This window comes from Canis aureus, chromosome 2 (genome assembly GCF_053574225.1).
Source record: "Canis aureus isolate CA01 chromosome 2, VMU_Caureus_v.1.0, whole genome shotgun sequence".
NCBI lineage: Eukaryota > Metazoa > Chordata > Mammalia > Carnivora > Canidae > Canis > Canis aureus.
In genome coordinates, this window is record NC_135612.1 from 56,033,655 (window position 1) to 56,046,513 (window position 12,859).

At 46.9% G+C, this 12,859-nt stretch overlaps 1 protein-coding gene and 1 long non-coding RNA gene across 3 annotated transcripts in view; one reads left to right on the top strand and one right to left on the bottom strand.

Moving 5' to 3' along the window:
* Positions 1-1,059: 1,059 nt before the first annotated feature.
* LOC144298733 (uncharacterized) lies at positions 1,060-5,750 on the bottom strand. The gene is made up of 4 exons (XR_013365643.1): positions 5,541-5,750; positions 5,284-5,413; positions 4,759-4,823; positions 1,060-1,352 (listed from the first exon to the last, which is right to left on the bottom strand). It is a non-coding gene; the product is annotated as an uncharacterized LOC144298733 (long non-coding RNA).
* A 208-nt stretch (positions 5,751-5,958) lies between these two features.
* Positions 5,959-12,859, top strand: part of SH3GL3 (SH3 domain containing GRB2 like 3, endophilin A3) — a 136,184-nt gene continuing 129,283 nt past the window's right edge. Inside the window, exon 1 of one of the 2 annotated variants that reach the window (XM_077873969.1) lies at positions 5,959-6,114. In XM_077873969.1, the coding sequence (XP_077730095.1) occupies positions 6,070-6,114 (45 nt within the window). In that variant the 5' untranslated portion in view covers positions 5,959-6,069. The remainder of the gene's footprint in view (positions 6,115-12,859) is intronic. The other variant, XM_077874000.1, reaches the window with a different exon arrangement.

Below are 12,859 nucleotides of genomic sequence, written 5' to 3' on the forward strand. Positions count from 1 at the left end.
AGTGGGGCAAGCAGGAGAGGGAGAAGCAGACTCACCGCTGAGCAGGGAGCCCAATACAGGTCTCCATCCCAGGACCCTGAGATCATGACCTGAGCCCAAGCCACCTGCTTAATGGACTGAGCCACCCAGGTGCCCCTGTGTGAGAGTTTTCTTTAGGGAAAAAGAGAGAGACAAAGCTGGAAATTGAGAGGTCATGGTCAACCTAGCACCTTAGGATTATCTAAGACACCATGATTTGAACTTAGGTCTTCATGATCTGCCTAGAACTGCAATTTGGACCTTGTATCAGTCCACATGTTTAATGACATAAAATTCACAGCAAATGGAACATATAAGTCCATGTTACTTTGTCCTCTCCCCCCTTTTTTTTGACAAGACTTTCCTCTAATGACCACAGATTAGGGAGCAATATATATCAATTTGCACTTAGAACTGTTCCAATCAAAAAAAAAAAAAAAAAAGGAACTGTTCCAATCTTTCATGCACTAATTTTACATCTGGGAATCTATTCTAAGGAACTATTGCTAAATACAGAAAGAAACCTTAATATGGAAAAATATGTTTAATGTAGCATTATTTAAACCATGAACAATTTGGGGAAAAAACTTTTAAATTGAGTAACAATAGAAAATAATTAAATTTAATGATGTCTATATAATGGGTTATTAAGTTGTCATGAAAATGATGTGTGAAGACTAGACCAAATATAAAATGCTCATGTAATTAAGAGAACAAAGAAAATAAAGTAGTTTGTACAGTTGTGACAGTATGTTTAAATTTTGCATAGGAAATAGACTATTAAAGAAAAACATGCCAAAATACTAAGAGCAGTTGTTTCGACAGTGATTGCAAAGGTAAATTTTCCTTTTTACTTTCCAACAGTTTCCACATTTTCTTTAAGTGTTATTATATAATGGGAAATACATACTTATGAAAACAGTTATTTTGAACTTAAAATAATTTTACTATTCCTTTATTTCAAAATTTCTGTTCAAATTGTCTTCTCCTCATCTGTGCCTCCCTAACTTAAAACCCATACTTTGCAGCCACTGGTTGATATTTTTTTTTAAAGATTTTATTTATTTATTAATGAGAAGCACACTGAATGAGAGAGAGAGAGAGAGAGAGGCAGAGACACAGGCAGAGGGAGAAGCAGGCTCCATGTAGGGAGCCTGACATGAGACTCGATCCCGGGACTCCAGGATCATGCCCTGGGCTGAAGGCGGCGCTAAGCCGCTGAGCCACCTGGGTTGCCCACTCGTTCATATTTTGCTTCCCAGGAAGGAAACTGGACTCTGGTCTTTGCTGTAGACTTCTTGGGTGGCTGGGGCCAGAGCATGAGCTGGTCTAAGCTGAAGGAAGGACAGGAAGACTTAGTTTATGTGCGCTGGCCATGGCTTGTGCTAGTCATGCTATGGCTTCCATATAATGTTTAATTATTGATGTTGACAGAGAATAGAGGTTCATGTATTTCACAGAACAATGGTAACCAGTGGTTGAGTAAAAATTGGGCATATAATTTCCAAAAGCAAAGGGAAAAAAGAAGTAAAGAAAAATCTGAGTAAACAATTAGATACTAGTGACAGAAGGAACTATTTGAAGGAATAAAAAAAAAAAAACCCTAGATAACATGCCATAACATGACAAAACCAAGATCAAATATACTCTTTTCATAAGAAATGTGAATGCTTTAAATCTCTCTCACAAAAGGCAAAGACTTGTTTTGGCCCCAAAACAAAATTAAATTTTATTGTTTATAGAACACGTGCCTGAAGCAAACTGAAAGGTCAAAAGTAAAGGACCCATACTTGAAAGCTGCCAAGAGAGCAGATTTTCAATATTCTCACCATTTAAAAAAAAGATAATTATATGAGGAGATGGAAGTGTTACTTAACCTCACTGTGGTGATCATTTGACAATATATACATGTATCAAATCATCACAGGTTTACACATTAAAATTACACAATGTCCTATTATCAATTATGTCTCTATAAAGCTAGACAAAAGGGACCAAAAAAAAGAACAGTTAAAACATATGAAATGCATATAAACAATAAATAGGGATATAAAAATTGATATGTGACAAAGTAAAAATAGAAGCAAAAAGCCATAAACAGGGATCCCTGGGTGGCGCAGCGGTTTGGCGCCTGCCTTTGGTCCAGGGCGCGATCCCGGAGACCCGGGATCGAATCCCACATCGGGCTCCCGGTGCATGGAGCCTGCTTCTCCCTCTGCCTGTGTCTCTGCCTCTCTCTCTCTCTCTGTGACTATCATAAATAAAATAAAAAAAAAAAAGCCATAAACAGGACAAAATAGGTTACCTTCTATGGATAAAATTCCAAACCACAAGAAGATACAACAGTTATAAGCAGAATACCACAGCACTGAAAAACCTTTACAGCTCAACTCCCAAACATAAGGCACAAACAACATATCATAATCAGAGCAAGAGACTATAGACTGTCCCTCTCAGTCTTTCCTAATTGAAGGGAAAAAAATCAGGATACAGAGCATTTGAAGGATAAGTCCAGAAGACTTGATTTATGAGATACATAATGAGGTATGTCATCCTGTTTTAGACATTAATCAGTATGCTTCCCTCCCCCTCCACCCCTACCCAGGCTCTCCTGCTCCCACCCACACAGGGAGATATGAGTCATTCACCACAGGACCAGACACAAAGACTGCACATACTAGACTCAAGAGCTGGCCTAAGCACAAGACAGAGAAATGTCAGTGCATACTCTACTCGAATAGCACTCTGCATCAGGGAAGGTAAAGGTGTCAGGAGAGCCAAGGACCACAAAGAAATGAACAGGAGAACACCCAAACCTCTGCCAGAACGTGGGCCATCTATCCAGAGTGCCAAAGACAACCATGGCATCCCTCTTGTCATTGTCCTGTGAAGACCCCAAATGCCCAAAGATTCTTTAGTTTAGAATAACACTTATGTGTGCCTCAAGGCTCTCCTACTGATTTCTTCTCATGTAGGCAACTGTCAAATGGCCCAAGACATTTGTATGCTCCTCCCTAAACAGACTGAAGAGCTTGGGGGATGGTGGGTGTTGACATACAGAGCAAACCTTGAACTGGCCAATGTGGCTCTAGCTAGCTTGAGTTTGAAATCTCACTCTGAGCTAGGACTTTCAGTGGAACATGTGCTTCCATGGTGGATAAAGAGAAAAACTGTCCCATAGAAACAGAACACACATTATTTCAAAACTCTACAGTACATTTGTAAAATGTAACATAGTAGGCTATGAAAAAAACCTTAGGGCCTGCTATTTGGCAATAGTACAAGTCTAGAATTTCCCATACAATGAATATAAGAAATCAAACCACATAGAAAATATTAAAAACATTTAGATCAAACAGGGCATTAAAACTGCAATCCCAAGTTTATTTAGAAAACAATCAGAAGAACTGTATCACATAATGAAAACAAGGTGTGAAGCCAAAGCCGTACTCAGAAGAAAATTTATAGCTTTATATGTGTTGATTATAAAACATAAAAGAATAAAAACATATAAGCCACATATTCTATGGAAGAGATTAAGGAGTCCCCAAATAAAGGTTAGTGGGCATTTGTGTTGCTGTTGTTCTTAGATAATTTTCTTTGCTGCCTAGTCTCTGAAGCTGCTTCCTATATTAGGGAGATCCACCATGGTGTGGATCTTAGACATCTAGAGCCTGGGCATATCATCTAGATTTAGCCAATCAGATGCTGCCCCCCTGGAACTCTCAATCTAGCGTGAGCCTGAAGGAAGCAGGGAATAGTTTAGCATTCATTCTGGTAGCCACAGCCAGCTTTCAAGGCCAAGTCAGCACATCCCAAAGGGCTGCCCCTGGACACGCTGCGGATGTGACCACTGAGATTCCCATTCCTGCTTACTCCCCCATGTGGTCCCCTATGGCTCTCCAAATCTCTGGGCCACCTGATACCCTTCTCCAATACATTCTTTTTCAGCTTACATTAACCAGGGCCAGTTTCTTTTGTTAACAACTTCAATCTCCTGAGCAAAACAGAAGGAAACAATGTATAATAAAGAAAGAAATTAACGATAGAAAAAAAAATCTATGGCCATGATGAATAAAGTCAAGAACCCTTTCAAAAGACCAATAAAACTGGTAAACCTTCTCATGAGTCTAATCACTGAAAAATTAAGGCCACAAATAGCTTTACAAAGGAAAAAATGTGCATGAAAAATTATTAAGTTTAAAAATGAGATACAGTGTACCACTTCATGCCTGAATAAGAGAAATTACCAAAGTTAACTGGATTAGGAAACTTCAGTATATTATCAACCATGGAAGAAATGCCAAGAAGGTTTTGTTTTTTGTTTTTTGTTTTTTTTTTATATGTCACTCTTTTCCCAAAGGGCACAGAGCTGGATTAGTTTAGGTGCAAATTCTCCAAATCTGTGTTATTTAAGCAATTCTGACATGGAGAAGGAAGGCAGATGAGCATGTTTCAGGCAGTCCTGGACCAGCCCAGGAAAAGGGGACCCTGACAGTAATCCCTGTGGCCAGCTGCCCTCAGTGTAGTGGTTCCCTTGGAGGGGAGCCTTTGGTTGAGTGGGATTCAGCCTGTTGTGTGGACGGGCCACCTTGTTATGCTATTCTGATCCAGTGATCCCCACCCTCACACATTCCAGTTATCTGTGGCTGGTATCAGCCACCTGTTGGCCAGTCAAGCCCATGGCACTCCCTTAAACTACATTAATTAATCCTTGGGATGTCACCTCTATCTCCTCACCTCACTCACTTCACCTTCTCCAACACCACAGAAAGAATGCTTCTGCTCACTCCTGTCCACAGCCTCTAAAGGCAAGGGAGGAAAGAAGCACAGGAAGGTGTAGTTACCACAAATCCTTCCTGGGATGAAGTCAGGGATAAGGGAATCAAGAGCTAATGGCAAAGGGCTTTTTCCTGGGGAAACGCAGGATGCCAAAAGTGGACGCCAGGGAACAGCAGGTGTAAAAGCAAAAGTGTTGGGTAAACCATGGCTCCTGGTCATCCCAGATGGGTCTTGCTGAGGGCTCAGAGAAGAGGAGCCTCTTTCTCTCAGGTGGAGCCTGGAGGAAGAGGATGTTTGTTTCTCCAGTGTTAAGCGCGCCCAGAGTGGGCTGCAGGTCTCGGGACCTCTGGAGGCAGGGTTCTGTGCAGATGCTGACCTGGTGAGGGGCAGCTCTGGCACAAGGATGCACAGTATGCTCCAGGCCCCGGGATGGGCCTCAGTGTGCAAAATGACTCCGTAACCGATGCAACTGGTAGGAATTACCGAGGGGGCGGGGTCCCGCGCGTGGTGGTTCCTCCGGGGTGGGGAGCACGGGGTTCACAGCTCCTTGGAGACCCCTGCGCTTAGCGAGCACTGCATCCATCAGCAAATTACCGGTTAACTGCTGGTTCTCCTGGAAGGCCACAGTCATGTGCACCCGGTGCGCCGGGGCACCGCACAGGGTGAGGAGAAACTACCCCGCCGCCCTCCTCCCGCAGGTCCCCCCCACCCCCCATCCCCGTCCGGTCGGGTTTCTGTACCTCTAGGCGGACTTGGGGAGCGTCCCTGCCTGAAAACGGACCCCCACCCAAACTGCGCCTGGGGGAGGCACGCTGCGGGCGAGCAAGGGCAGGTTTCGCACCGAGTCCCAGAAGCAGGAGAGGTGCGCCCTCCCTCCCCGCGCGTGGCCGTGCCGCAGCCCCCGCCCGCAGGCAGCCCTGCGTGGGCCCGCCCCGACCCACACCCGGGGGCTCCCCACGCCGCCCCGCCGCCCCGCCGCCCGGGTCTCCACGCAACAATGAGGCGTGGGCGGCCCCGGCGGCCTCATTTGCATACCGCCGCCGCCCGGCCAATGGGCTGCGCAGGGGCCCCGGAACGCGGTGTTGCCATCTGCGTGCGCGCGTGTGTGCGAGTGTGACAGCGGCGGTGGCCGTGGCCCTGGCCGTGGGAGGCGGGCCCGGCGGAGCCCAGCCGCGCGGGGACCGGCCAGGCGCCCGCTCCCCCAGCGCGTCGCGGCCGCGCGGCCCCGCGGAGCCCGGAGACCCCCAGCGCGGGCCGGGCGCAGCCGCGATGTCGGTGGCGGGGCTGAAGAAGCAGTTCCACAAAGCCAGCCAGGTAGGGGGGCCCGGGGGAGGTCGGCGGGGGCGACCGGGCGGCCGCGGTCCCCCGAGGCTCGAGGCCTCCGGCGACCCGAGGGGCCCCTCCCGGGACGCAGAGGTGCCGGGGAGGGCCCCGCGGCCCCGGGCCGGCCGTGCCCCGAGCGCTGTCACTCGGCGGGCGCCCGAGGGCCGGGGCGGGGGCGGCGGCGGCGGGGGCGGCGGGGGCTCGCGCGGGAGAGGGGCGTGCGGAGGCCTGCGCGCTGCGCTCGGCGCCGCCCCCCGGACCTGCGCTCGGCAGCCCCCCGGGGCGCATCCTGCGGCCTCGCGGCGGGTGCGGAGGTCGGGCCCGCGCGCGCCTGGAGGGGGCTCCCCGTGGCGGTGCCTCGCCTGCGCGCCGTCCTGGCGCCGCCGGCCGGGCTCCTGCTCCCGGGGGGCCGCGGTCTGGCTCGCAGACGCCGGCAGACCCGTAAACAAACAGTGGTAGACGCACCTCCACGCGCGGAGCGGGCAGACAGCCCGATGGGGGCGTCCGGGAAAGCTTCCCGGAGGAGGAGACGCGGCGTTTGGGAATTAAGTAGGAGCAGGGATGGTGGTGGTGGCGGGGGAGGTGGCAGGGAAGGGGGAAGGGCGTTCCGAGTGGGGGAAACCGGGAAAACAGGAAAACAGGAAGGGAGGCATGAAATTGCTGTGTGTGCGTGAGTGTGTGTGTTGACAAGCAAATTTGTATTCCGAGATTGCAGTCTCTTCCGGCCATGGCATAGCTCGCATTGTAGAACCTATCCCACACCTGCACCCCGGGATCTGTTGCTCTGTCTCGTCCTCCGCCCCCCCCCCCGCCCCCGCCCCAGCCCCCCAATTTGGCTAGCACCAAGGTGGACAGATTTCATTCAGAATCCGCATTAATGAGATCTTATCCTGCTTCTCCCACAGATTGGTAAGCAGCTGAAATTAGAGGATTCTCTTCTTCTAGCCTCAGTTTCAGGCTGAGGGCACCGCTGTTCCCTCACTCACACCCCTTCCATGAAGAAACTGGGTGATGCCCAGATTCTGATTGGGGACACTGGGCGGACAGTGGTGCTATTCAGGGTGATGAGGAGTCCTGGAGGAGGGGCCGGCTGGGCGTACTCCTCGCTGGCCTTGGGCCCTTTGAATGGTCTGGGGCCATTCAGTTATCACTGGCCTTGGGGCAGGTGCATGCCCAGATCTGGGGCTCAGGGATTGAGGCCAAGACTGGAACTACAGACTTTTTGGGATTTAAGCCCTAAGTGGACATTAAAAAATGTAAGTGCAAGAAAGTCAGAAAATGCACAAGGAGCTAAATACAGACTCTAGGGAGCAGCCACATTTAGGGACAGTGTTCAGCCCAGTACTTGATAAGCAGTGTCCACTCAATAAATATTTATTGAATAAAGGAAACTTTTGGGGTGGAGGAGCACAGGAAGGAAAGAACTGATAGATGCAGGAGAGAGGAGTGTCATGGAAATGGGGTGGGGGGGGGGCGCATTTAAAGGCAGGAGCAGTGCTGCTGTGAGCTCAGAACCAGAGCATGCTCTCGGCTTGGGCCGCCAGGAGGCTGGTTGCCGCTGTGGTTAGGGCAGTGCCAGAGTAACTGCTGGCTGTGCTTGTTACATGGCCTTCCTTAGGAGGAACTAGGAGGGCCTTCCTTCCTGGCAAGGAACTGACCTGTTTTGAAGATTTTCGTTTATTTGGTAAGGACTTCATAGGAGCACATCTCAGAGATGATGGAGATAAAAGCTCTAGGGTGATTCATGTTAGTTTCTGAACACTAGCAAGCATGAATGGTTGAGATCTTAGGAAGGTATTGGCATCGGAGAAGTGTCACACTAGTGATGAGGTCCTTTAGTTTAACCACCATCAGTCCATTAAAAAAGAAAGCGAGAGTAGGTTTAATTTAGACATTTGTTGCATGAGCTGAAATCTTTTGTGCATTTATTGGAAAAGAAGGAATCACAGATTCTCTCTGCAGTTTACAAACCACGTTTTTTTTCCGTCAAAGTATCCAGTAGATAAGTTTTTTATCTGTTCTAGAAGTCTGTCTAAGAAATCTGGCCATGGGACAGATTTGGTGGAAGAGTTAGACTGGGTTTAATATAAAAGGGAGCATGACAGTAAAAAATGCCAGACGTTCTTCTCAGACAACATTTTAACAGGAGGTTTTAATTCACATAGAACTTTCCAGAGCAGGGGAAAGGGAGTCCCAGATGATGTCAGCGGCTCGATAATTCCCAGTGGTTGTGCCACTGACCAGGTCTGTGACCTTGGGAACCTGACTTACCCCCTCTAAACCTTAGTTTTGTCTGTATCTTGGATTAGAGGATTTGGAAGCGATGTCTCTCTCTGTTTTAAAACTGATTGTAGTGATGCTTGCACAACTCTGTGAATATTCCGAAAACCATGGAATTCACCTTTATGGGTGAATTGTATGTTGTGTGGATTATATCACAGTATGTACCTCCAAGTTTTGAAATTCCTTTAAAAATTTTTTTAAAAAGATTTTTATTTATTCATGAGAGACACACAGAGAGAGGCAGAGACGTAGGCAGAGGGAGAAGCAGGCTCCCTGTGAGGAGCCAGATGTGGGACTTGATCCCAGGACCCTGGGATCACAACCTGAACCAAAGCTAGATACTCAACCATTGAGCCGCCCAGGTGCCCCCCAATTCTGAAATTCTTAATTTACTTAGAGTATTTCAGAGAAAGGATAAAGTGGATCTTTTACAAATAAGGGAACTATAGGACCATGGTGACCGAAGATGATTTTTCTCCACAATAGACAAGGTAAAATAACTCATAACCTCCTCTTTCTTGGTACCTCACTTATCTCTCAGGGGGTGGGAAACAAATCCCCTTACTGTACAGAGAACGAAAAACTGTAAACCCCAGAGATTATGCCTCATTTTGCAGCATATGGAGATCAATAGAAAAGAGGGAGAAATAAAGTAAAATGACAAGAGCACTCGTGGAGTTGATCACAAAATGTAGTTAATTCTCTTCTTCAGCATTGGAACTTAGAACCTAAGTGTCCCTTGTTCATAACTACTTTTTTTTTTCCCTCTTGAAAGGATTTTTAAGTTTATCCTCCTACTGGAAGGGATAGAGCTTGAATTATTATATTAGAGATAAATACAAAGGGGTTCAAGATGGCCTTGTGGTTTCTTATCAAACGTGGTACTTGATTAATAAAAATGTAGAGTAATTACATTACTGTTACCACTCTTTGATTTGCATTAATTATGCTTAATAATGCATAATTCATAGTGGTTTTCTTGACAATGGTCACTATTGGTACAGGATGTTCAGGCCGCACCTGGACTTCCTCTGACCTGGACTCTGTGCGAATAGCCATATTCTTTCTCTTTGAACTTCCAGGATATGTGTTCCTCAGCCCTGAGAAGTCTAGGGAAGAGTTCATATTTCCTCTTTTTCTTCTTCTGTCTCCAAATTAACCATATGGCGATAACCCTGGATGGTGGTGACCCTTGGAGGTTTCATGTTAAATTTATTTCTTTTTGCCTTATGTAGTAGTGCTCTTTAACCTTTGTCCTGTGACCCAGCAACAATAGGGAATGTGGGAATCTAACACAGCTTTTTTTTGTGGGGGGTAACTCCCCCACCCTTCTCTTTTAATGCATTAACCAGAGAAATGATGAGCAGTCATAAGAGGCCTAGACATTTTTCCTGTGACAACCCACTGCACATGCTGGCCATTTATGGGTAAACACTTCAGAGAAGGATAGTCTTTGTAAATTATGAGAATCCCTAGGGAGGCACTGAATGTCTCTTGTTTCACTGTCTTGTTAGAGAGAAAGATAAAACTGCACTTTACAAAATCCATAATGATTTATTTTTTTTCTCTTAGATGCGTCAGAAAATACATGATACTTAAACAGTCTTGCTTCTTGCCACGTAGATTGCTTCATAAATTCATCTATAAATCTTTGTATTTTTTAAAAAAAATTTAAGTCAGTGTGCTAGAATAGATGTCCAAGCCAAACTGATTATTATCTTTAAACAGTATAATCCAAACATGGGGTGCCTGGGTGGCTCAGTGGTTGAGTGTTCTGCCTTTGGCCCAGGTCGTGATCCCAAGGTCTTGGGATCGAGTCCCGCATGGGGCTCCCTGCATGGAGCCTGTTTCTCTCTCTGCCTGTGTCTCTGCCTCTCTCTCTGTGTCTCTCATGAATAAATAGATAAAATCCATAAATCCATACATAAATACATAAAATACATAAAAAATACATAATCAAAACATTTCTTAAGTCTGATGACTTTTTTTTATCCCCTAAAGTAAATGTAACAGGGTGCCACTCACTTGGAATTTGATTTTAAAAGGCGTTTGAAAGCAGGGTTTTTTTTTTTTTTGGCTGTTTTTTTCAGATTAATTTTTTAGCTTTAGTAACAAATTGAATGTAAATGATGTTACCCAAAGTTAAGTGTGGGGGGGGGGGAGATCATGTGTATTTGGGGGAGCATTCTTTCACCTAGGAAATTAAACTGCCAGTCAATAGGACTGATATACTACCGTATTGGTTAAATAATAGGCAAACATATTTCTGGAGGTTCTATACCAGCAAAATGTGGGTAGTTGGATTTTGCATTTCGGTGGAAATCTGGGAAGGTGTTGAGTTGGGGCAAGGGTCTGGGGGCAGCTGGGGATGGGATCAGGAAGGGACTGTTGCATTGCTAACTGTTGGGGTTCCATGAAATGCCTTTCCTCTTGCCTTGCAGTTCGCAGGGTCATGTACACATGTTGTCACCACAGCACCGATGGCAGTGACCTCTGTGAGCCTGGGATTGTTCTTTCTGGCTCTCTTTCTAATCCATTGGATGGTGGTGACTTTCCTTCGGCACTGGATAAATCTTTCTCAAACACTGATGCCTCTAAGGGCTTGCTTTGCCTGCTCAGAGCATCCATCAGTGGCAGAAGCTACTGCTCCTCCAGGCCTCATGCCTTGGGTACTCCCTCCTGAGCCTGATGGCTAAGCCGTATTTCTCACCCACATCCCTGTCGTTTCTTCCACGATTCCACAGCTGAGAAGGATCTGCCAGTTAATGAGTGGGTGCTACTCTCTTTGTCCTGGAAGGACAAACAAGGACACTGCACACTGCACACTGCCTCCCCACTGGGCTTCACACCCCATCCCTCTCATTCCCATATGGAAAAGTCCTTCCTTGGTCTGAGATCCTGCTTCACCCCATCCTATTTTCTCTCTCTCCTTCCCAGCAAAGTGTATTGAAAACATTGTCTATTGCCGCATCTCTACTTTCTCATCTCTTTCTCAGCTGGTTCCTGCCAGCTGTCTTCACCAGCACCCTGAGGCCTAGGTCTCAAGTGAGCCTCCGCCCCCCAGCTGCCACACCTTGGGGTCGCTTCCCCACCTGACTCTCAGCAGCCTGTGACCCTGTGGACTGTACTCTGCCCACAACTCCTATACTCACTGGGTTTTCCCCTGGCCTCACCTTCTTGGTCTCCTTTATTGCTCCTTCTGACCACCCTGGTCCCCATCGTTTCCCAAGGACATCCTGGAGTGCCCCAAGGCTCTGGCTTGGGTACCTCCCCCTTTCTCAGCCTCTGCCCCCACCAAGGTTTCTCATCCAGCCTCACTGATGTATAGACAATCTATACTTTGATTACTTTGTAAATTGTATTTATTTATTTTTTTTTAAGATTTATTTATTTATTCATGAGAGACACAGAAAGACGTAGAGACATAGGCAGAGGGTGAAGCAGGCTCCCTGTGGGGAGCCTGATGTGGAACTTGATCCCAAGACCCCAGGTCACAACCTAACCCAAAGGCAGAAGCTCAACCACTGAGCCGCCTAGGTGCCCTGTAAATTGTATTTCTAGTCCAGGTGTTCCTTCTGAATACAAACTCCTGCAAACTCAAAAGGCACCTCTCCCCTTGGATATTTAAAAGGCTCTCAAACTTAAGATTTCCAAACTTGAACTCTTCATTTTCTCCACCCCAACATGTTCTTCTGCTGGTGGTCTCTGTCTCTGTAAATCACACTGACTGTGTGCTCAGCTGCTCAATGAAAACAAAACAAAACCCAGGATTCATCTTTGATATTTTTTCTCTCCCTCATTGGAAAGGAAGTTCATCAGAGAGTCCTTCTTCCTGGTTCTGTTTTCAAAATAAACTGCAAATGTGTTCATCTTTCTCTTATCTCTGCTGCCATGCTCCTCCTGGTCCTGGCCATGGGCTCCCCTTGCCTGGACGGCTGCAGCAGCCTCCTGCCCCGTTCCCAGACCTTTATTCCGAGTGCTACCATCCACTTAGAGTGCTCACTATGCTCTTTTTAAAATGTGCCTCAGACCATATCATTCTTCTGCTTGCAAGTCTTGAATTCTTCAGTGGCTTCCAGTTGCATTTAGAATACAAACCAGACTTCCTCCTCCCCTGGCATGGGAAACCACACATCACTGGGCCTTCTCCTCCCCCTCCTGCTGGTGATCAGATGCACTGACCTCTCGTTCCCTTACTGGGCTAAGGTCTTCTTGTCTTGGGGCTTTTGTGGTAGCTGTTCCCTCAACCTGCCATGCCTTTCCTCTTGATCATTGCGGGGTGTCTCCTCCTTTTCTTTTAGAGTGCAGCACAGAATTTTCAGAGTGCCTCATCAGAGAAGTTTTCCCTGACCACCCAATGCAAATAGACATACGCCTTCACTATCACATTACCCAGGTGTTTTGAAAACCATGTCACAGATATCTTAATATTTTGACAAGTGTATTCAGTATT